We start from the raw sequence: 21,912 nt of genomic DNA on the forward strand, positions 1-21,912 counted from the left end.
GTATTAACCTCATAGCTGAAGAAATTTTGCAAAATCAATGTAAAAGCTGCAGCTAATAGTTGGGAAATTATGGTAATTGCATCACAGGTGCTAAGATGATCTACATTATAAATTTCAGTTGTACTTTTGACTAGTAAGAATGTGGGAATGAGATGTAGATGAACTGGTTGGTGAAAATATTCATACTTTACACGTTGTTATCATTATGTACAATTATTATTATTATTATTATGATCATACTTAAAATTGTCTTTCATCTGATGTTAAAATCATTTCCATTGAAAAGAAATAATAACTATTTTCCAATACTTGATCTACAAGTACATACATTTACAACAATTTAAAAAATTGTACACAGTTAGATCTGATGAGACAGAAACTGAAATTGGATCAATCCATTTTCAGAGGAACATGAGTTCATTTGCTTATCTACAGCAGGCAAAGCAACACAAGAGGTTAGGGATGATCTGATTCAGGCTCATACTCAGTTCAGTAGGGTGACAGCCGCAGGAAAGAAGCTTCCTCCCCAGCCAACATTTGTATATGGGGCCCATGTGGGTACCATATGTGTTGCCAATATGGGTCCAAGATGGGACTGTCCGCGGGTTCCATAGTGGCCCCATGTCATTTGCCCACATGGGCTCCATGCAGGATTACACTGGGTTTTATTTGGGTCCCAACTGGGCAACATACACTGGACCCTTCTGGAACCCAGCCTTAAATTCTACCTGGGTCCTACATGGGTACCTCATGGGTTGAAATATGGGTTTTTTGTGGGATTGTCCATGGTTTCCAAAGTGGCCCCATGTCATTTTGCCCACATGGGCTCCATGCAGGATTACACTGGGTTTTATTTGGGTCCCAACTGGGCAACATACACTGGACCCTTCTGGAACCCAGCCTTAAATTCTACCTGGGTCCAACATGGGTACCTCATGGGTTGAAATATGGGTTTTTTTGTGGGATTGTCCGCGGTTTCCAAAGTGGCCCCATGTCATTTGCCCACATGGGCTCCATGCAGGATTACACTGGGTTTTATTTGGGTCCCAACTGGGCAACATACACTGGACCCTTCTGGAACCCAGCCTTAAATTCTACCTGGGTCCTACATGGGTACCTCATGGGTTGAAATACGGGTTTTTTTGTGGGATTGTCCGCGGTTTCCAAAGTGGCCCCATGTCATTTGCCCACATGGGCTCAATGCAGGATTACACTGGGTTTTATTTGGGTCCCAACTGGGCAACATACACTGGACCCTTCTGGAACCCAGCCTTAAATTCTACCTGGGTCCTACATGGGTACCTCATGGGTTGAAATATGGGTTTTTTTTGTGGGATTGTCCGCGGTTTCCAAAGTGGCCCCATGTCATTTGCCCACATGGGCTCCATGCAGGATTACACTGGGTTTTATTTGGGTCCCAACTGGGCAACATACGCTGGACCCTTCTGGAACTCAGCCTTGAATTATACCTGGGTCCTACATGGGTACCTCATGGGTTGAAATATGGGTTTTTTTGTGGGATTGTCCACGGGTTCCTTAGTGGCCCCATGTAATTTGCCCACATGGGCTTCATGCAGGATTACACTGGGTTTTATTTGGGTCCCAACTGGGCAACATACGCTGGACCCTTCTGGAGCCCAGCTTTAAATTCTACCTGGGTTCTACATGGGTACCTCATGGGTTGAAATATGGGTTTTTTTGTGGGATTGTCCACGGGTTCCTTAGTGGCCCCATGTAATTTGCCCACATGGGCTCCATGCAGGATTACACTGGGTTTTATTTGGGTCCCAACTGGGCAACATACGCTGGACCCTTCTGGAGCCCAGCTTTAAATTCTACCTGGGTTCTACATGGGTACCATATGGGTTGAAATATGGGTTATTTTGTGGGACTGTCCATGGGTTTCAAAGTGGCCCCATGTAATTTACCCACATGGGCTCCATGCAGGATTACACTGGGTTTTATTTGGGTCCCAACTGGGCAACATACACTGGACCCTTCTGGAACCCAGCCTTAAATTCTACCTGGGTCCAACATGGGTACCTCATGGGTTGAAATATGGGTTTTTTTGTGGGATTGTCCGCGGTTTCCAAAGTGGCCCCATGTCATTTGCCCACATGGGCTCCATGCAGGATTACACTGGGTTTTATTTGGGTCCCAACTGGGCAACATACGCTGGACCCTTCTGGAGCCCAGCTTTAAATTCTACCTGGGTTCTACATGGGTACCATATGGGTTGAAATATGGGTTATTTTGTGGGACTGTCCATGGGTTTCAAAGTGGCCCCATGTAATTTACCCACATGGGTTCCATGCAGGATTACACTGGGTTTTATGTGGGTACCAAATGTGCAACAAACAATGGACCCATCTGGGGCCCCAGCCTTAAATTCTACCTGGGTTCTACATGGGTACTACATGATTTAAATAATGGGGTATAGGAGGGATGAATCGCAGGTTCTATAGTGGCCCCATGCCATTTGTCCACATGGCTTCAGGCAGGATTACAATGGGTTTTATGTGGCTCCAAACTGGGCAATAAATGCCAGACCCATCCGTGCCCCACCTTAATATTCTGTCTAGGTTCTACACATTGGCCAAATGGGTTGCATGCAAGATTATAGTCATTAAGTAGGGCAAAGCTGGGCAATGTATACATGATCTTGGTCCTATCTTCAATGTCATATGGCTCCAACATTTACAATAAAATATAATTAAAATCCCAATGTTTACAACATACACTATAAATACCAATCCAAAACCAGACCCATTTGTAATTCACTAGAAAATAATATTAGTCACTTCCAGGGGGCTATGGCTCTAAGGTCCCACCAAACAGCAGAAAAAGCAGCCTAATTTTCTTTTTCTGCATTTAATAATAATCATTTAATAAATTACAACACAGAGAACATCAACATCAACACAGAGAACAACAAGAAGAACTGGTTACAAACAGCAATACCTAAATTGAATTGAATTAAATCACTTCGCCACTCTGGCTGCCCTCAGCCCTCCCCTGTCCCTTGCCCCAGTAAACCATTTCCCTAACGACCGTTCAGCCTCCTCTGATTTGTAGTGCTGGTAAGGGGGTTGTTCTTGAGGGCGTCTGTAAAATAAAATTATATTTAAGATTAAATGCTTGGATATGAGTATTTGTCATTATCAGACAGGAAATCAACATACTCAAATATACATTTCACATAATTCCATGTTTAATTTTTTTGAGGATGCATTTCAAAAAGCAACAAGCCCATCAAATTGAATTAGATCAATTCAATTCAGATGCTTTCTACTGACTACTAATTGCAAAATGATTTAGTTCATGAGCCAGTTGGGCCAATGTAGTGTTGCCGCGCTTCAAAGTCAGTATTTTTACTGTTTGTAATCAGTACTTTTTGGTTGGACCACCTGGTATTTTGGGGGTTATATTAATGTACTGAAAATATGTTTATATTACACAGGTTTTGTAGATTAAATTGAGGCATTACACATGTGGATTGAAATAGCTAGAAGAAATTCTAATACTTGGACAAGACAATATACATGTCACATCATTAAATATCAATATAATAATTATAATTTAATGTTAAACTGTTTTTTGTATTTTGTGCATCTCTTTGGATAATAGGTCTGCCAAGTATCATAAACATGTTTCAAGAACAATATGTTTAACTTCATACATTGTCACATTTACTGTAGGCCGAACCTGCTCCCCTCAAGAGGTGTATTACCGAGACAAATTAGCTTTTCATGGGCTATTGACAAGTCAGTTTTGTAATGCTTCACATTGCACTTACTGGATTAGTATCAGTTCAATACAGAGCTTCTAATGATTTGAAATTTCACCGAAAACAGTAGGCAACTCTATGCTGTATTGTTGTGCTAATGTTAGCATTAGCTTGTCTAGAGCTTGCTAGCTTTGCCTAGCACAGTGATTGGCCTTATCATCAATAAATGGGGCGATTGCTCTGTACTAATAAGATCAAGCCAGGCAGAGAGTATAAACATGTGTATCATCTTAAAGTGTAATTCTGGAGAAAATTGAATCCAGGGTAATTTTTTCTGCATGAAAAAGGTCAAATAAGTCGTCCAAAGACATTTTTTTATTTAGAGTTTTGGGGTGGGGGCATACATTTTACAAACCAAAATCATATCTTCCTTATTACAGGCATCAATGAGAGAACAACACTTAAAGGGATATTCCACCATTTGGGGAATTACACTCAGTAATAATCAAGGAACAACATGGGTGCAGCAGCACAATGATATCATGCAGCACCTGAAAATAGTTCCCGTAGGCTAACTTCTAGCAACAAGGTTGAGCTGCAGCAGACAAATTGGTTAGTGACTGGATTATTACGCCTGAATGAGAGTATAGTTCCATGTCAAATCAGCCTAGAAAATTGCCACGTTTCATTTTCAATTAGTCTTATTACAGGTTCTAACTTGAGAAGAGACCCGTTTTAAATAGGAAAATTACCGGAAATCTTAGTCACTTTTAAAGGTGATGCTAGCAGGCGAGATGCTAATGGTCTAATCCGATTCAATGATCTATGCCAGGCTGGAGCTGTGGTATCCACATACTCAGAGAACGGCTGAATGAACTTGAGAAAGGTAAAAATCAATTGTTTAACTCAAGGGGAGGTGGAAAATGAGTGTAATTCTCCAAATGGTGGAATATCCCTTTAACCCTTAAAGGTGTAGGTTTTTGAACATTCTAAGTTCCGCAACAATTGAAGGTTCTAAAATTCTATGTTGAATTCAATGAACCCAGATATTCTTTAGAACGTTCATTTCCCAACATTCCCGTCACACCGGTGTGACGGTACTCCTTTAAAGGTTAACATAGTCTTTACTTACATGATTTTGGTTTTAATTTTCTAATAGGAATAAGTGTTTGTGACAACATGTCATGATAAATTTGATCTGAATTTGATTTGAAACATGTCATGAAAATGTTTGATCGCTATTTTGGTATGAAGCATCTTTCACGTACTGAATGCACACTCTAGAAAGTGAAAACTCTAGAAATGAAAGTAGGCCTACTATATGCTCCGTGTCTGTGGCTGTCTGTACATGTCCGATCAGCCTACGTTCTTCAAATGGAAAACACATCCATGTTCCCTCGCGTCTCCTGAGCACTGTAATCCTTCTGTGTTTGCAAAATTCTTGACAGTTCTTAAATGTATACAAAATAAAAAACTGAAATATTCCATTTACATCAGTATTCACACCTTTTGTTATGACACTTGCCATTGAGCTCTGGTGCATCCTACTTCTATCAATGGTCCTTGAGATGCTTCTACAACTTGATTCAAGTCCACCTGTGCCTAAATGAATTCACTGGACATTAGGCACACATCTCTTTATATAAGGTCTCACAGTTGATGTATGTCAGAGTAAAAACCAAGCCACGAGGTCGAGAGAATTGTCCATAGACCTGCGAGACAGGGTTGTGTGAAGACACAGATCTGGGGAAGGGTACAAGAAAATGTCTGCGTCTTTACACAACCCTGTCTCGCAGGTCTACGGACAATTCTCTCGACCTTGTGGCTTGGTTTTCACTCTGACATACACCATCAACTGTGAGACCTTACAGTATATAAAGAGATGTGTGCCTCTCCTATTAATGTCCAGTGAATTCATTTAGGCATAGGTGGACTCGAATCAAGTTGTAGAAGCATCTCAAGGACCATTGATAGAAGTAGGATGCAAGGATAGTAGGATGGAAAGTGTCATGTCATATGTAAATGGTATATTTCAGTCTTTCATTTTTTTTTATACATTTGCAAAACACTCCAAACACTAGTTTTTTGGTGGGGTGTTGGAGTATTGTGTGTAGATTGATAAGAAAAAATAAATAATTTAATCAATTTTAAGATGAGTCTGAAACATAACAAAATGTGGAAAAAGTGTAGCGCTGTGAATACTTTCCGTATGCACTGTAATTGTAATTGAAATCTCAATCTGGCAACCAACGAGAGGCTTGTCTAGCGATTAAAAGGAACACTTGCCAATGTTTTGAATATGAACATTCTCTGACAATCCTACATAGCTACTTAAATGAAACTGACACTTACTTACTTGGGAGGGACAGAAAAATGCTTTCCAGTATGATCTGGAGATTAAACAGTAGCCTATAAGAAAGGGGAGAAGAAACAAAAGATGGAAGTTCAGCAGCACATTCATTTTCTTTCAACAAATACTGCATGCTATATCATCAACTAGAAAATCATTATTTATTTTTCAATTAAGAAGTACACTTTCAGGAATAATTGTGTACTAGGCAATAGTAGGGAAAGTATTTAAGATTTTTGGTTTGAGTAAAAATAGCAATTTTAACTACAATACAAGTTCAAATACAACTACAATACAAGTTATTTTTTTTTATGTCTGGGCTAAAGAGGTGTTTACATGATTACATTTAGGTTAGGGTTTTCATTTTATTATTTTTTTTTATCAAAGATCAGATTTCATTTAGTAGTTTGACATGGTAGGAATAGCATACAAAATGTTTGGACAACAAAAATAAAAGCCATAATCAAAGACCAATGATAAAACAGTTTAAAATGATCGAAAGAGACAAGTGCAGTAAAATTAAAGTATGAGATAAAGTTTGATATGGTCAATATCTGGAATTTAGCAATAGGCTATAGTCGTGGATAATAATATATAGGCCTATAAAATGATGGGATAACTAACCTAGCAAATATACAGCAGCTACAGCTACAGCTTTATTCAAGAACACCATTGCAGCCTACAGAGCAAGTTTTTTTTAATGTGCATTTCATAAGGTCTGCTGTTTAGTCCAACATAATTTGTTGGTGTGCAGATGGATGCAGAACTGCAATGTAGGCTGATATAGTGAATGATTGAATTGCATGTAAATTCAAAGTAAATTTTATCGCGAACCGTTCATCAGAGTGACGAGCAAGAGGCACCATTGGAAAGCTTAAATCGTGTAGTTTCGTTTGATTTCGTTTAGTCTTGAATGTGCTGTGAGGGAATGTGCATAAGTGTGTACAAATATTTCCATGTACATGACTAATGCATCTTGTCTGCCTGCCTTGCCTAAAGGTTACTACTAGACCTGCCAACTCTATCAAAACGTAAGGGGGCCAGATAAGACTACAACATTCGTTACCTCCATTTCTCTGGCTAGCCTTCCACTAGCCTACTTTCAGGCATGCACGGGCATGCATAGTTCAATTAAATCTGGCTCATGAAACGAAATGCAATTTAGAAGGTTTTTGAGTGTATTCTGCCACACATACAATTGTTATTTAGAAGAAGAATATTGCAGCAAGTAGCCTAGAAGCTCATCTATCCAATCTGATGAAAAGTGCTGCCGCCTAACGCAGCTGTAAAACCTCACGTTAGAAATTATTATGCAAGATCCGAAATACTTATGCTACCATTTAAACTCAAACTAGCTGTGATGTCCATTGACTTACCTTAATAGCTCATGAAGTAGACCTAGTAAGGCTAGCAAGAGTTCATAATAGCAAATTGTGTAATTTAAATGATCAGAACACAGTCGAAAATGTTGTAGGCCTACATAAGCTAATACTTTTTACACAACTTATCAATGAATCACAATTGTACTTACCTATGGAAGCTTTCGACGATGAACGTTAGGAGTGAGCCCAGGTAGAACAAGTCAATCCCAAGATATCACTATGATAACGTTAACGCGTCAACTGATACGTTGGGTGACGTCGACATTCAAAGCAGAGCCCACCCCGAAACATGATTGAGTAAAATAACTATGATAGTCCACAGGTGAACAGCATGTACATTTGTCAATGAAAAATTAAAAAAAAAAAAAAAGCTAATTACACTATAAACCTAGATTTTCTAAAATCTAGGTTTATACATGTAGGCCTATGTACTAGAACTCTGTGCATTCTGCATTCTGCATGTAGTATGGAATCAGTGGTCAACTTTACATTTTTAGATATGCTAGTTGTAGTAGTTTTAGGCTAATAATAATAATGATAATAGGCTATGTGTTTAAGTGGTCTTTGGGGACACAGCAGGTATGGAGAGGCAGTTGTGACATAGGTTGTTTTGAAAGGCCCTGTCTCCAGAGAAATAGGAAACTGTTAAACTCTACAGGATGAGGATGGTGTTTGTCATCAGCAATGAGGGGATTGATGGTGATATTGATGACAGCAGGTGGGCTCTGAAACCTTATTGGACGGGTTCAAAGAGCTCATGGTTGGACATGTAGTGCTGGAGTTGGGCAGCCACTGCTCTTTCCAGGTTTAGACTCAAGAAAGGGGAGGTTGGTGGTAGTTGGGTCCGCTGAGAGTATGATAGCTGGGTAGTTGATGATGTTGAATAGAGGGTAGGAAGACAGGCCTTTAACAGAGTGGGCTTGGTCCAGGTAAGAGGTCTTGATGTTGGCCGCGTGTTCCATGAGCTGTGATGTGACCTCTTTGATTAGCATTTTTTAGACCAGTGCTTCTCAACCTCTGGGTCGGGACTCAAATTTGTGTTGCGTGAAGTTCTGAAAGGGTTGCAAGAGTCAATAACCTGAACCTTAGGCATGATTAGCTTTCAGCCTTTGTCTTAGGGTCACAAGTGGTAGGCTATGTTTAAATTTGGGTCACAGAGCAAAAAAGGTTGAGAACCACTGTTTTAGACCAGGGCAGTGCTATCATGAGCACAGTTGAATGCTCGATTCAATGATATAACCATTTTAAGTCTAACTCGTCGGTATTTATGGTCACACTGTATTGGTATTCTGTAGACCAAGGTTGAAGAGGGAAATGGAGAGGTGCACAAGGCCTACCTGGTGTCAAATATTGTGTGGCTTGCTGTGAGACCCTTTGAAGCACCCCCAATCTCTGAACTGCACAATGTTTTAAGTCTAGATTAAAAATATTTCTACAGAGCCTGCTTTCCCTTACATGTAATGGAAGGCCATTCCACAAGGAGGAAAGGCAATTGCTCTCTGAACAACAGATGTTTCATGAAATGAATTGAATGTTTATAGACCAGCATCAAAAGAGTGCAGTGGCAGTACAGCACCCTCAGTTCACATATTAAGTCAGCCCTTGCTTGTAGAGTGTGCACTATGCAGGGTTAAAAAAGTATTAAAATTAGCACCTACTGTACAACTGGCCAAATGCAGGTAAAAATCTGCATTGGCCAGTAAAATCTGATGGTAATTTTGATACCATAGATTTAATAGAGACCTAGTCTGAACCCAATTGTTGATTTCCCATTAATGACCCACATGGCACCAACATGGGAAGCCCACATGGGTTTATCCCAGTTTGCCCATGTCTAACCCAAACATTAAATAGAAATGGGCCCCATATGTGTTGCCCGTTCTGAGCCCATATATTGGTTTCACATTAGTTACCCATTTGAGACCCATATGGATTGCTCACGTGGGTTTATCCAGGTTTGCCCATATCCAACCCAAGTGGCTAACCCTAATGGGCATCATATGTGTTGCCCAGCCTGAACCCAATTGTTGATTTCCCATTAATGACCGACATGGCACCGACGTGGGAAGTCCACAAGGGTTTGTCCAGGTTTGCCCATGTCGGAACCAAGCATTCAACACAAATGGGCCCCATTTGTGTTCCCCATTCTGAGCCCATATATTGGTTTCATATTAATTACCCATTTAGGACCTATATGGATTAACCGTGTGGGTTTGTCCAGGTTTGCCCATATCCAACCGGAGTGGTTAACCCAAATGGGATCCATATGTGTTGCCCATTCTGAGCCCATATATTGGTTTCACATTAATTACCCATGTAGGGCCCAAATTAATTGCCCACGTGATATTGTTCAGGTTTGCCCATATCCAACCCGAGTGGCTAAACCTAATGGGGCCCATATTTGTTTCCCAGCCTGAACCCAATCTGAACCCAATTGTTGATTTGCCATTAATGACCCACATGGCACCAACATTGGGAGACCATATGAGTTCATCCCGGTTTGGCCATATCTAACCTAAACATTAAATACCAATGGGGCCCATATGTGTTGCCCATTCTGAGCCCATATATGTGATTCCCATTACAGACCATAGAGGGACGCATATTGGGAGCCCACATGGATTTATCCCAGTTTGCCCATGTCTAACCCAAACATTAAATACAACTGGGCCCCATTTGTGTTGCCCATTCTGAGACCATATATTGGGTTCACAATAATTACCCATCTAGGACCCATATTTATTGCCCACATGGGTTTGTCCAGGTTTGCCCATATCCAACCCGAGTGGTTTACCCAAATGGGATCCATATGTGTTGCCCATTCTGAGCCCATATATTGGTTTCACATTAATTACCCATTTGGGACCCATATGAATTGCCGATGTGGGTTTGTCCAGGTTTGCCCATATATATTGGTTTCATATTAATTATCCATTTAGGACCTATATGGATTAACCATGTGGGTTTGTCCAGGTTTGCGATAATCCAACCCTCATGGGCTCCATATGTGTTACCTATTCTGAGCCCATATATTGGTTTCACATTAATGACCCATGTCGGACCCAAATGAACTGCCGACGTGATATTGTCCGGTTTTGCCCATATCGAACCAGGCAGTTAACCCTAATGGGCCCCATAAGTGTTGCCCAGCCTGAACCCAATTGTTGATTTCCCATTAATAACCCACACAGCACCGACGTGGGAAGCACACAAGGGTTTGTCCAGGTTTGCCCATGTCGGAACCAAACATTCAACACAAAAGGGCCCCATTTGTGTTCCCCATTCTGAGCCCATATATTGGTTTCATATTAATTACCCATTTAGGACCTATATGGATTAACCGTGTAGGTTTGTCCAGATTTGCCCATATCCAACCCGAGTGGTTAACCCTAATGGGCTCCATATGTGTTGGCCATTCTGAGCCCACATATTGGTTTCACATTAATTACCCATGTAGGGCCCAAATGGACTGCCCATGTGATAATGTCCAGTTTTGCCCATATCGAACCCGAGCCATGAACCCTAATGGGCCCCATATGTGTTGCCCAGCCTGAACCCAATTGTTGATTTCCCATTAATAACCCACACAGCACCGACGTGGGAAGCCCACAAGGGTTTATCCAGGTTTGCCCATGTCTAACCCAAACATCAAATACGACTGGGCTCCATATGTGTTTCCCGTTCTAAGCCCATATATTGGTTTCACATTATTTACCCATGTAGGGCCCAAATGAACTGCCCATGTGATATTGTCCAGGTTTGCCAATATCCAACCCGAGTGGCTAACCCTAATGGGCCCCATATGTGTTTCCCAGTCTGAACCCAATTGTTGATTTCCCATTAATGACCCACATGACACCAACATAGGGAGCCCACATGGGTTTATCCCAGTTTGCCCATGACTAACCCAAACATTAAGTACAACTGGGCCCCATTTGTGTTGCCCATTCTGAGACCATATATTGGGTTCACATTAATTACCCATCTAGGACCCATATTTATTGCCCACATGGGTTTGTCCAGGTTGGCCTATATCCAACCCGAGTGGTTTACCCTAATGGGCTTCATATGTGTTGCACATTCTGAGCCCATATATTGGTTTCACATTAATTACCCATTTGGGACCCATATGGATTGCCCACATGGGTTTATCCTGGTTTGCCCATATTTAACCCAAACATTAAATACCAATGGGGCCCATATGTGTTGCCCATTCTGAGCCCATATATGGGATTCCCATTACAGACCATAGTTGGACTCATATTGGGAGCCCACTTGGGTTAGACCAGGTTTGACGATGTCTAACCCAAGTGGTAATCCCTCCTGGGACCCATTTGTGTTGCCCCCATGCCCATGTTGCCCATATAAATGATTTCCTACTATTTACCCAACCAGGACCTACATGGGTAGCCCACATGGGCCCTTCTTGGCTAACCCATATGGGCCCCTTGAAAATGCCCAACTCTAGCCCATGCCCACCTGGTACCCATGTAGCCCATGTAGAACCCATGTGGGCCCCAGATATACATGTTGGCTGGGTCTGAACCTGCTGGTTCGGATGCGGAGAGACCTGTAACGCCTCCCGGAGGAGAGTGGGGTAAACAGTCTGTGGTTGGGGTGAGAACTGTCTTTGATGATGCGCGCATTACGCAACCATCGCTTGCCCTGGATGGCCTCGATGGAGGGGAGTGAGGAACTGGTGATGTGTTGGCCAGTTTTCACCACCCTCTGCAGTGCTTTCCGGTCATGGGCAAAGCAGTTGCCATACCAAACTGTGACACAGTTGGTGAGGATGCTCTCGATGTTGCAGCGGTAGACGTTCACCAGGATCTGAGGAGACAGATGGACCTCAGAAAGAAGAGACGCTGGTGAGCCTTTTTGATCAGGGTAGAGGTGTTGAGGGTCCAAGAGAGGTCCTCAGAGATGTGGACACCCAGAAACTTGAAGCTGGTGACATGCTCCACCTCAGTCCTGTTGATGAGAATGGGTGTGTGTGTGCTAGCTTTAGACTTCCTGAAGTCCACAATGAGCTCTTTGGTCTTTTTGGTGTTGAGAGCCAGGTTGTTATCAGTGCACCACAATGTTAGGTGCTGGACCTCCTCCCTGTAGGCAGTCTCATCGTTATTGCTGATGAGCCCAATCACCGTAGTGTCATCTGCAAACTTGACAATGGTGTTAGAGCCATGTACAGGTGTGCAGTCGTAGGTGAAGAGGGAGTAGAGGAGAGGGCTCAGCACACATCCCTGTGGTACACTGGTGTTCGATGGTTGAGGAGGTGCGATTATCTAACCTAACAGACTGAGGTCTGTTGGTTGGTTAGGAAGTACAGAATACATAAGTGTTTTTTCTTTTTATCACATACACATATATTAGTAGATGTTTTTTCTTTACCTTGACATGTTTCGACGTATACTTCCGTCTTCATCAGAAGGTCACACGGTGGAGTAGTGTGACACGTTTTTATCAGCTGATGTTGTTACGGAGGTGTGATCCACCTGTCAGTTTTTTGACAGGTGGACCACACCTCTTGCATGCCAGAGTCATTAAGCAGGAGAACAACCAATACCACCGCTGAATAAAGGAGGCGATTGAAATAGATAAGCGGAGCCCAAAGACGATGAACAGAGATGAGGGAGCATATATGCTCTCCCATACCTGGAGTGCCGTCCTGGGGGGCGGCTGACTGACAGCAGGAGTTGTGGTCCACCTGTCAAAAAACTGAACACAAACTTATTTATCTCAAGTGTAGACACAATGAATGCAATACAAGTAGTCCAGAATCCAGTTACTCAGTTCACGGAGTTTGGTGATCAGTTTGGAGGGGATGATGGTGTTGAACGCTGAGCTGAAGTCAATGAACAGCACTGGTGGTTTTGCTATTGTCAAAGTGGGACAGGGCAGAGTGAAGTGCCATAGAGATGGCATCCTCTGTGCTCCTGTTCTGACGATGATGAATTCAATGAATAGATTAAAGATCCTTTGTACTCGTTTCAGCTACAATTTAAAAAACATTTGTACTGCAGACCTATGTATGTCATCATTTAACATTAATTTCAACTCGCAATTGAAAGTGAGGAAGGTAGAATAGTAATGATCAATAAGGTCTGCATTCAGGTATTGCCATAACATGTTGCTCTGAAAACTCAAATTAGCTTTTTTTTGCACATAAATCACATAATGAGTCAAAATATTGTAATAAAGTTTAGCGCCTAGTGACGCTAGTAACTCCCCACGGTGACCAGCGAATATTGCTGCCACCACCTTTAATTAACCCGGTCTGGTCCGGTCAAAACACTGAGCATTACAGGCGGTCTGAAGGAAATAACATTGATCTTTATTTACTTTAACAAGTCCTAAAAGTGGCCCACGTTGGCCAAACAGCACTACACACATTAGGTAATCACAATAGGTCTGAATAAAATTAAGAACACACGTGAATGGGTAATAGGCCTACGTTAAGACAGGCTACAATTCATCAATTCAACACTGCAATAATAAAAGTCAACGCCACATTTCTCCAGTAATAAATACCACGTAGAAATACACTCCACACACTACTAGGCTAGTTACTTAGAAAAACAGGTAGGCTACTTTCAATACACACGTGAAAGTCAGACGCTAAAAAGAATACACAGCTGTGGTGGCCTTAGCCAAACGATAGTCCAACAACATACACACGCACGTACACACACGCACCCACACACACAATTACAAAGTTATTAAAAGCGGACTTCCCTGTCCGGGTTCAGTGAGACCCCGTCGTCTCACTGAAAAGCGGGTCGCAAGTGTCTCTGGTCACACGCACATTCAGGGTAGCTCGCTGGCATTCCCCTACACTGGATCCTGGCTACCTTAAAACCAAAGCCCCGCTGTCTTCCTCCGGGCCAATAAGTGGTTCCCCGGTATCTTCAGCGCCGGTGGTGCTAGCCGACCACGAACGAGTCCAACCCGCAAGTCCCCAAAGTCCATGCGAATTTAGGAGCTCCCTACGGCGTGATTCCAGTCTCAACCCCCACAAACTCAGCAACCCTCCCCCCCTTAAAACTATCAGTTCATTAGGCTCAGGTGTTTGAACACAGCCATTGCTGTTAATTACCAATCTCCAGCACCTGCGTTGTAAATGGTGTCAGTCAATTCCCCCGTTTCTCCACAATATGTATGCCAACATCAAACACCACATATGCATCAGTAATAATGAGATTTGGATTATTTTCTGGGCTCTTATGAGTGTTTTAACAAAAAAAGCCAATAGGCGGAATTTCCTTTTTTTTTTTCAAATCAGAGGTCAACTTTGAAGGCCTGTACAGCCACAAAGCTACAAGATCCAACTTGCTATCATACCATTTTATACTCCAGAGATATGTAGCTTTCAGAAAAATATAGTGAGAATTTGCCCCCCCAAGTGGTAGTGACGACCCCCTGTGGCTCATGGACTATATTAGGGTACAGTTCAAAATTCAGTAAGGCTTACATTTCAGTACTACAGTTAACTGGATTATTTAAACGTCCTTTCCCGCTCCTCGTCAGAAGTGTCCTTTCTAGCTTTCCGTACAACCAATGACCGTGGACAGTCCATGCTAACTCGTATTTAATCCTGTGATATTTATTCGTGTATGATTAAGCTTTCAGACACTGCACGGATTTCTTTACATTGTAATCATACGTTATCAAATAGTGTTCGCTTGAAAACTACCAAACTAAAGCTAGTCCTAGCCAGTTCGGACAGAGTTAAGGGAATAACAAAGATTTGCTGTTGTGAACGTTAACTTAACTGTTAGCCGTTTAGCTACCATAATAGCTATCAAGTACGTCTTAAGGAAACATTTTGCCCTGTTTGTAGTGTTAATGTAACATTGTAAACCCGAACCATGTAGAGATGCTAGCTTTAGACTCTAGTCTGGTAAATGTTACTTTTGGTAAGCATGCCCTAAACTGCCGGTGCTTAGTAGTCACTGTCAGCTTCGTGTTCGAATAACGTTAACGTTAATCTAACTATAAATCTACTTTACCTAACGTTCATTAACGTTAGGCCTTTCTCGTAGAAACGTTAATGTTACTCCTATGTTAATGATGGAATATCCCCCAAGTAAACGACTAAAAGAGTACCACCACGATGCTGGCCCCGATCCATTTTCGGACGATGAAGATTTCACTCAAGATGATTTTAATGAAATAGATGTTCTAGCATCACAGGCCATCACCGGGAACATTCAGAGCATGGTTGGTAAAACTCCCGACCCCGTAAGTGGTTCAGAAGGACACAGCAAACCAGAGGGCAGAAGAACATTTGCTCTCTCAAGCCATCCTGGACCGAGCAGGGGTGTTGATACCAGCAAATTCAGGAGCAGTAATGGACGGAACGTTATATCTGGTAAGTGGAGTTTGTCACCCTTCAGGATAAAGTGCGTGTTCATCCATTCACCTATGAAAGTTTCTGAAGCATCTGTGGTGCTAATAACACCCTGACACCCATGAAATTGAAGTTGACTATGACGATATCGAATCAATTATATCATGCTTTAAGATGTGACTGAACTGTACGACATTTAGGCTAGAACACCTGGCTATTAGTAGGTATTATTAGCTAGCTATTAGTATGTAATAGGTTATGGTCTTTATGGTAGGTCATGGCCAGTCAGCTGCGAGAGAAGAGAGCCACTACATCAAATTGGAAGCACAGCATGCCTCCCTTGTGGGAAAGGTGAGTGTTGTGGTCAGCTCTAGCAATTTTGTCTTGTGGTTTCAAGGATGGATGTGATTGCATTGCTGTTCTGCTAAATATAACTTAATCTGCACTGTAATTTAATGAGTCAACAGCAGTTCCTCAAGTTTTAGAGACGTTTGAGTTTTTGCCACTGAGGCTGTACAGCCGTTCTGTGTCAAATCAGACAGAATCCAGGAAAATGGTTGCTGCACCATCTCAGATTTATTTTGCTCAAAGTTTATCTACATATAATGTTTAGGTTACAAAACTTAGACCTGTGAAATATTTTTTTGGATTATTTTATTGTTTTGGTCATTTTTTTCACCCTTGATTTTTCATTAATTTTATATTCTTATAAGAATGAAGAATGGGCAGATCCGTGTCTTAAGGGACTCTCTCAGAGTGGCCAATATGGAACAATGCAAAACTGGTGATATTGGGAGTCTTGTACACTGATTTTTTGCACCCACATGACATCAATCAATATACTGTCTGCAATACTTGATGAATGTTAAGACAATATTTGAGGTTTCTGCAACAAACACACATGAAGATTTTAGAGATAAAACAAGGTGTGATTGCATATTTTTGTAGTTTTCAAAGGACTAAAATGTTATGTGGGGTAGCTAGTAGGAACACGAAAATCAAGAAGAGAGAATAGCTCAGTATTGTCATTTCATGTACAAATTGGCAATGATTTACCTGATTTGAAATGATTTCATTCATAGAAAAATGCACGCACTTGGTTACATTGTAAGCGATTTCATTCTTGTCCCTATAAGGTAAAACAATGATTTATATGGTACAACACTAGCACTTTCTATACTAAATGCCCATTCACTGAGCTACTACACATAGTTTTCATCTACTAGCTACCCCACATACCATGTTAATCCTCTGAAAATGACCGAAAGACACAATCTTGCCATGATTAATACCAGTACTTAAAATCTTCAAGGCCATTATATGTCGAGATCTCAGAAATTGGCACATTAATAAAATATTTTATGTACAGAAAAAACTAACGATTGATACCAAATGCGTACAAAAACAAGTTTATAGTACCCTTAATTGTCACTCTTTTTTCCCCAAATACAAAGTTTGGGCTGTCTATAAATAATACTTTTCATGATATTAATGGCCAAACATTACATCCCAGATAATGTTTTTCAGGCCGTAAAACTGAAGTAATGTCAAGGGCTGAAAATAAAAAAATACGTAGGATTTGAAGGTGTGTACAAAATCTGAGAGGTGCAGCAAAAGCCTTATCTGATTTCACACAGAATGTACAGTACTGTATTAAAGGACAATAACTTAATTTAAACTTGTTTCTACAATCTGAGAAATTATTCTCAAGAATACAATTTGAAGGTATTTTGGACCACAGCCTGAAAATGATTTTCTGTGTTGTAGCTGAAGGAGGTGGAGGAGGAGATTCTCATGAAGAATGGGGAGATCCGTGTCTTAAGGGACTCTCTCAGAGTGGCCAATCAGGAGAAGGAGCAGCAGAGACTGGCGTTGTACCACCAGGAGAGGGAAAAGGCTCAAGCCCAAAGTGAGAAAGAAAAGGAGCTCTCTAAGAAGGTAGGTTAACTTGCCTAAAACCTCTAGATTAGTGAAAGCATACGCAAGATTAGCAAAAAAGAGCTGAATGCTCTGCCGTAGTGAGGTTAAACTCATAATCTTGGGTTTGATAATAATATGCATTTTTAGATTTTGCGTTTTATACTTTATACAATCTATTAAAGATTTGTATTGGAGTAACTCATACGCTGTCTGCCATTTTTTGCAGATTCAGTCCCTGCAGTCTGAGCTTCATTTCAAAGAGGCAGAAATAAACAAAATGAAAAACAAACTTCAGTATTCTGAGAGGGGAGGGAAACTAACAGGCACACCCTCCGCCAAAAGCAGGTCAGTTACAGTAGTGGAGTTGTTTTGTTGAATGTTGAAAACTATGGCACTGTTTACACAAATACTGTTTTCTTTTGATGTTATTATTTGTCACCTGTTTATTTGTGGACTTTTTGCATCATGTCATGGCACTGTACTGCATAGGAATAAATAATACCACCTTTGTGCGATCATGTTATTTTTGCTGAGAATGCTGGACAGAAGCTATTGCAGTCTTTGCAAGTTGCATGCTGACAAGTATATTAATACCAGCTTAGTTAAATAGTTGTAACAGAAACATGGCCTTTGTTTGTGTGATGTATGTCACTAGCCCCAAGATGAATTCTGTAGCAGTTTTGCAGCCGGACAGAGATCATAATTCTCCAGGGAGCAGTCTATTCATAACCAAGGAGACGTTTACAGCTCAGTTACCTGTGAGACCCTCCCCACTGAAGTCATGTGTTGCAGACGGTAGGCTCCTCCGGTCCAGTATTCTGGACATTAAATTATATTTAATGAAGATTTTTCTGTATATATTCGTTTTTTGACATGCTTTGTTATATATATTTGTTGTGTTTTGACATGGAACTAGGTGGCAAACAGACCAGAGACAGTCTTCAAAAAGAAACACCTATAGACATATTCCCTGCTCAACACCTACAGCAAGGTTAGTTTGTTTTATTTTAGTGATGCTCGCTCATAAATGTTGCCCATCAGTTGGTGGTATATTTAGGCACATTTATGGTTGTATTATCTTTTTTATATATATAAGATGCTTGCAGTCAAATAATGTATCATGCTACAATATATAGCTTAAACATCTTCTACAGCAATTTCCTGTGTATTAGCCGCATGTATTGATAGAATAGTGTTAGAAATTCCTGATTGGAGTGCGCTTCACTGTTTACTTTTTTGGAGCAGTACTACTAACTACTAAAAGTAAAATTCCTCCGCTGCTGAGAAACTAGTCCCTCAAAATGTAATGCGATCATTGAGAGGATAGTTTTATTTCTAACATTATTCTATCAACACAGAAATGGATAGTCTGGCATTATAATTTATTTGCCTCGGGTGTGGAGTGGGTAAGACTGTTTTTAGTGGCAGGCTAGCACATACCGTTGAACTCTGCAACTAGAAGGACTGGATGAAACGTGTTGAAAACGGTCTCCACTGATAAATCTCACACTTGCTAACTTTGAAATGAGGTCCTATGTCCAAAATCCTGAACCACTCCTTTAAGGCATTAAGATCAACTTCCAAAAGAAGATTTTTTTTATTCCTCTTTTTAGTCAACTTTAGCATGTGTATATACAGGGCATGTAAACATATGAGCACAACTGTACATGTGTAAGTGTGACTGTCAATTAGTTATGATAGTCACACAATATGACAGTATGTGTAAATGTAACTTTTAATTAAATTTGTATAATTTGTCTTAGGAGGCAATAAAGGCTAATTATTATCATCATCAGAAAAATATAGTTAACAGATTGATGAATTATTACGATTATTAAGGTGATTCGGGGTTTATCGATACTGGTGAAAACCTGCAAACCTTGACCACTGTTTCCAGCATACCTGCAAACTAGTTGCTTTTCGGCGAAAATAGCCGTTTTTAACCCAAAGATGTCTTATCACTTGAATCGTGTAGATCCGAAGAGTTTTTTCACTTTCTGTTACACATAGCCTGCCTGGAGCAGCGATTTGACCAAGGAAAATAATAAAATGTTAGCTAACCACATGCTACACTAAAGTGTATCTCTTAATACAGAGGTAAAACATCACATAGTTAGGCTACTTTTCTCCTGCCCTCGGTGGGTTAAATGAGCAGGGGCAGCACAGGCCACCCTTGAGATTCGATTGGCCACCCCAGGTGCCACCCCCAAATCTTAGTCTACGATTGGCTATTAACATGGTTTAAGACGGGACCTTTCTTGATGCACTTGCAGCAGTTTGAAGTGTCAGACGTCAGAAATGTAAGTGGCAAACACGCTTGCCTTTATAGGCCTACAGGCTACTGCTTGTGCTAACATGCAAAGATATCTATTTACCTATTGCCTCTGCCAGTGCCTATTTATCTAACCACACACTTAAGTCGCTGACATTTGCTCATTAAGTGTTAACTGCAGCCTGAAGAAGTCTAAAATTCTGAACTTTAAATTTAAGGCCTTAAAACGCCTTAAAAACGGGCAGATTTTCATTCGAGGTCTTAAATTTCATCAAGTCAGGTCTAAAAAGGTTTTTACCCTCGATCATTTCCAGAAATGCCAGCCGCAGAAAGTTATTACAAAGTAGCAAAAAAGTATCTAGTCGTAGCCTACAAAGCGGAGCTCTAGAGTCTTTGCTGACCAGCAGAACGCTTCCCTCAGAACATTGGTTCGGTGTGTTGTAGTTCTTTCTGGGGGATATTGGTGTTGGTACGTATGCGGTGGTAAAACTACAAATCCCTTTATAAATGCAATACCTGCCTGCGTCTCCGCATCTCCCCTGCAAAACTTTGCACAATTTTTTTTTTTAAATTAGAGACGACGTCCTCCTCAATGCCTGGTCCCTCTGGTCTCCAGCGCAATATCATCGCACCTCCGTCGAACGACCTACTACACACAGTGACTAAACACCACTCATTTAATAGCAATAGTGAGATTAGGGATCTCTTTTAAGTGATGTTTCCTGATTCAGTAATCGCGAAGACGTCCTTCTCTGTTTTGTAATGTAAATAAATATGAGATTAAATTTATTGTTATTATTTGAGGCCAAGTTTTTTTTAGCATATTTTTTTTTTGGCCTAAGATTTTGGCCATTTGGAACGTGACACGGATGTTTTTCCTTGACTATACAAGTGAGCAATGTCAAAATCAATTGGTTTGTAGACGTTGTTGGGTGTGGAAGGTTACTAATGTGATTGCTTTATCAGTAAATTAAATTAATGCTTTTTCAATGACTGAATTCATTGAAATGAAATTATTTTTTCAGAATTTCTTTGATTTGAATATTTCTTTGAGAATGCGTTGTGTAGGTCTTAAATTTCAATCTTTATGGTCTAATGTCTTAAAAAGATCTTAAATTTGACTTACTGAAACCTGCAAGAACCCTGTTTAAAGATTACAAATAAAAACTTTAGACATTTATTAATGACTGAACAAATAATGCCGGTATTAGGCCCACTGTTGCTTTACTAGGCTATTGGTTACACAATGTGCAGTAGGCATATGCTTGGCTTATGAATGCCCTGATTACAGTAGAATCAGGGCATTTTATTGACAAATTCTACTTGTGACACCTGGCCTGCTTATAGCTGTGTTAGCTGTCCATCAGTCAGTAGCACTCAGTCAGAATAAAGCTTGGAAATGGACCTATTGTAAATATTGTGACATTTCAAACTAAGAGCCTACTAATATCCTGGGGACAAGTCATCTTGAGTTACATCTGGATTGAGCAAACAGGAGTCAAGAAAGTTAACTACTGTTACACTTATCCTGCATGATTAGCGTAGTCGATATACTGCAGCGTTTCCCCTAGACATTTTTCCAGCAGCGGTGCTGTTAATTGTAGGAAGCTTACCCCGAAAAAGAAAAGATTTTGAAAAAATTACTCCTTAAATGGTGGCTTCTAGTGAATTTTGTTGTAAGAAATTAACAGATTGAGAGTTAGCCTACAAATATGACATAACCATCAACAGGCATCTGCTGTGAAAACAAAATGTCATTTTACAAAGCATGATTATTGCAGTACTTGAACTGGACAGGATTATTCATGTATTTCTTTCACCTTTTTCATTTACATTATTAGTAATTACTTACATTATTAGTAGAAATTAAAGTGAGTGAGTGAGTGAGTGGTGAGTGAGTGAGTGTGTGCG

General features: G+C 40.7%; 1 protein-coding gene and 1 long non-coding RNA gene across 3 annotated transcripts in view; one reads left to right on the plus strand and one right to left on the minus strand.

Moving 5' to 3' along the window:
- Positions 1-827: 827 nt before the first annotated feature.
- LOC125302255 lies at positions 828-7,667 on the minus strand. 2 transcript variants are annotated; one of them, XR_007194874.1, is made up of 3 exons: positions 7,609-7,667; positions 6,084-6,136; positions 828-3,105 (listed from the first exon to the last, which is right to left on the minus strand). It is a non-coding gene; the product is annotated as an uncharacterized LOC125302255 (long non-coding RNA). The 2 variants fall into 2 exon arrangements; XR_007194873.1 differs by having other exon boundaries at positions 6,080-6,136.
- A 7,333-nt stretch (positions 7,668-15,000) lies between these two features.
- LOC125302613 (ATR interacting protein) overlaps positions 15,001-21,912 on the plus strand; it is a 38,497-nt gene continuing 31,585 nt past the window's right edge. Inside the window, exons 1-6 of the mRNA XM_048255896.1 lie at positions 15,001-15,830; positions 16,084-16,160; positions 17,577-17,747; positions 17,956-18,074; positions 18,385-18,524; positions 18,646-18,720. Of these exons, the coding sequence (XP_048111853.1) occupies positions 15,521-15,830; positions 16,084-16,160; positions 17,577-17,747; positions 17,956-18,074; positions 18,385-18,524; positions 18,646-18,720 (892 nt within the window). The 5' untranslated portion in view covers positions 15,001-15,520. The remainder of the gene's footprint in view (positions 15,831-16,083; positions 16,161-17,576; positions 17,748-17,955; positions 18,075-18,384; positions 18,525-18,645; positions 18,721-21,912) is intronic.

Source organism: Alosa alosa, chromosome 10, assembly GCF_017589495.1.
Source record: "Alosa alosa isolate M-15738 ecotype Scorff River chromosome 10, AALO_Geno_1.1, whole genome shotgun sequence".
Lineage (NCBI taxonomy): Eukaryota > Metazoa > Chordata > Actinopteri > Clupeiformes > Clupeidae > Alosa > Alosa alosa.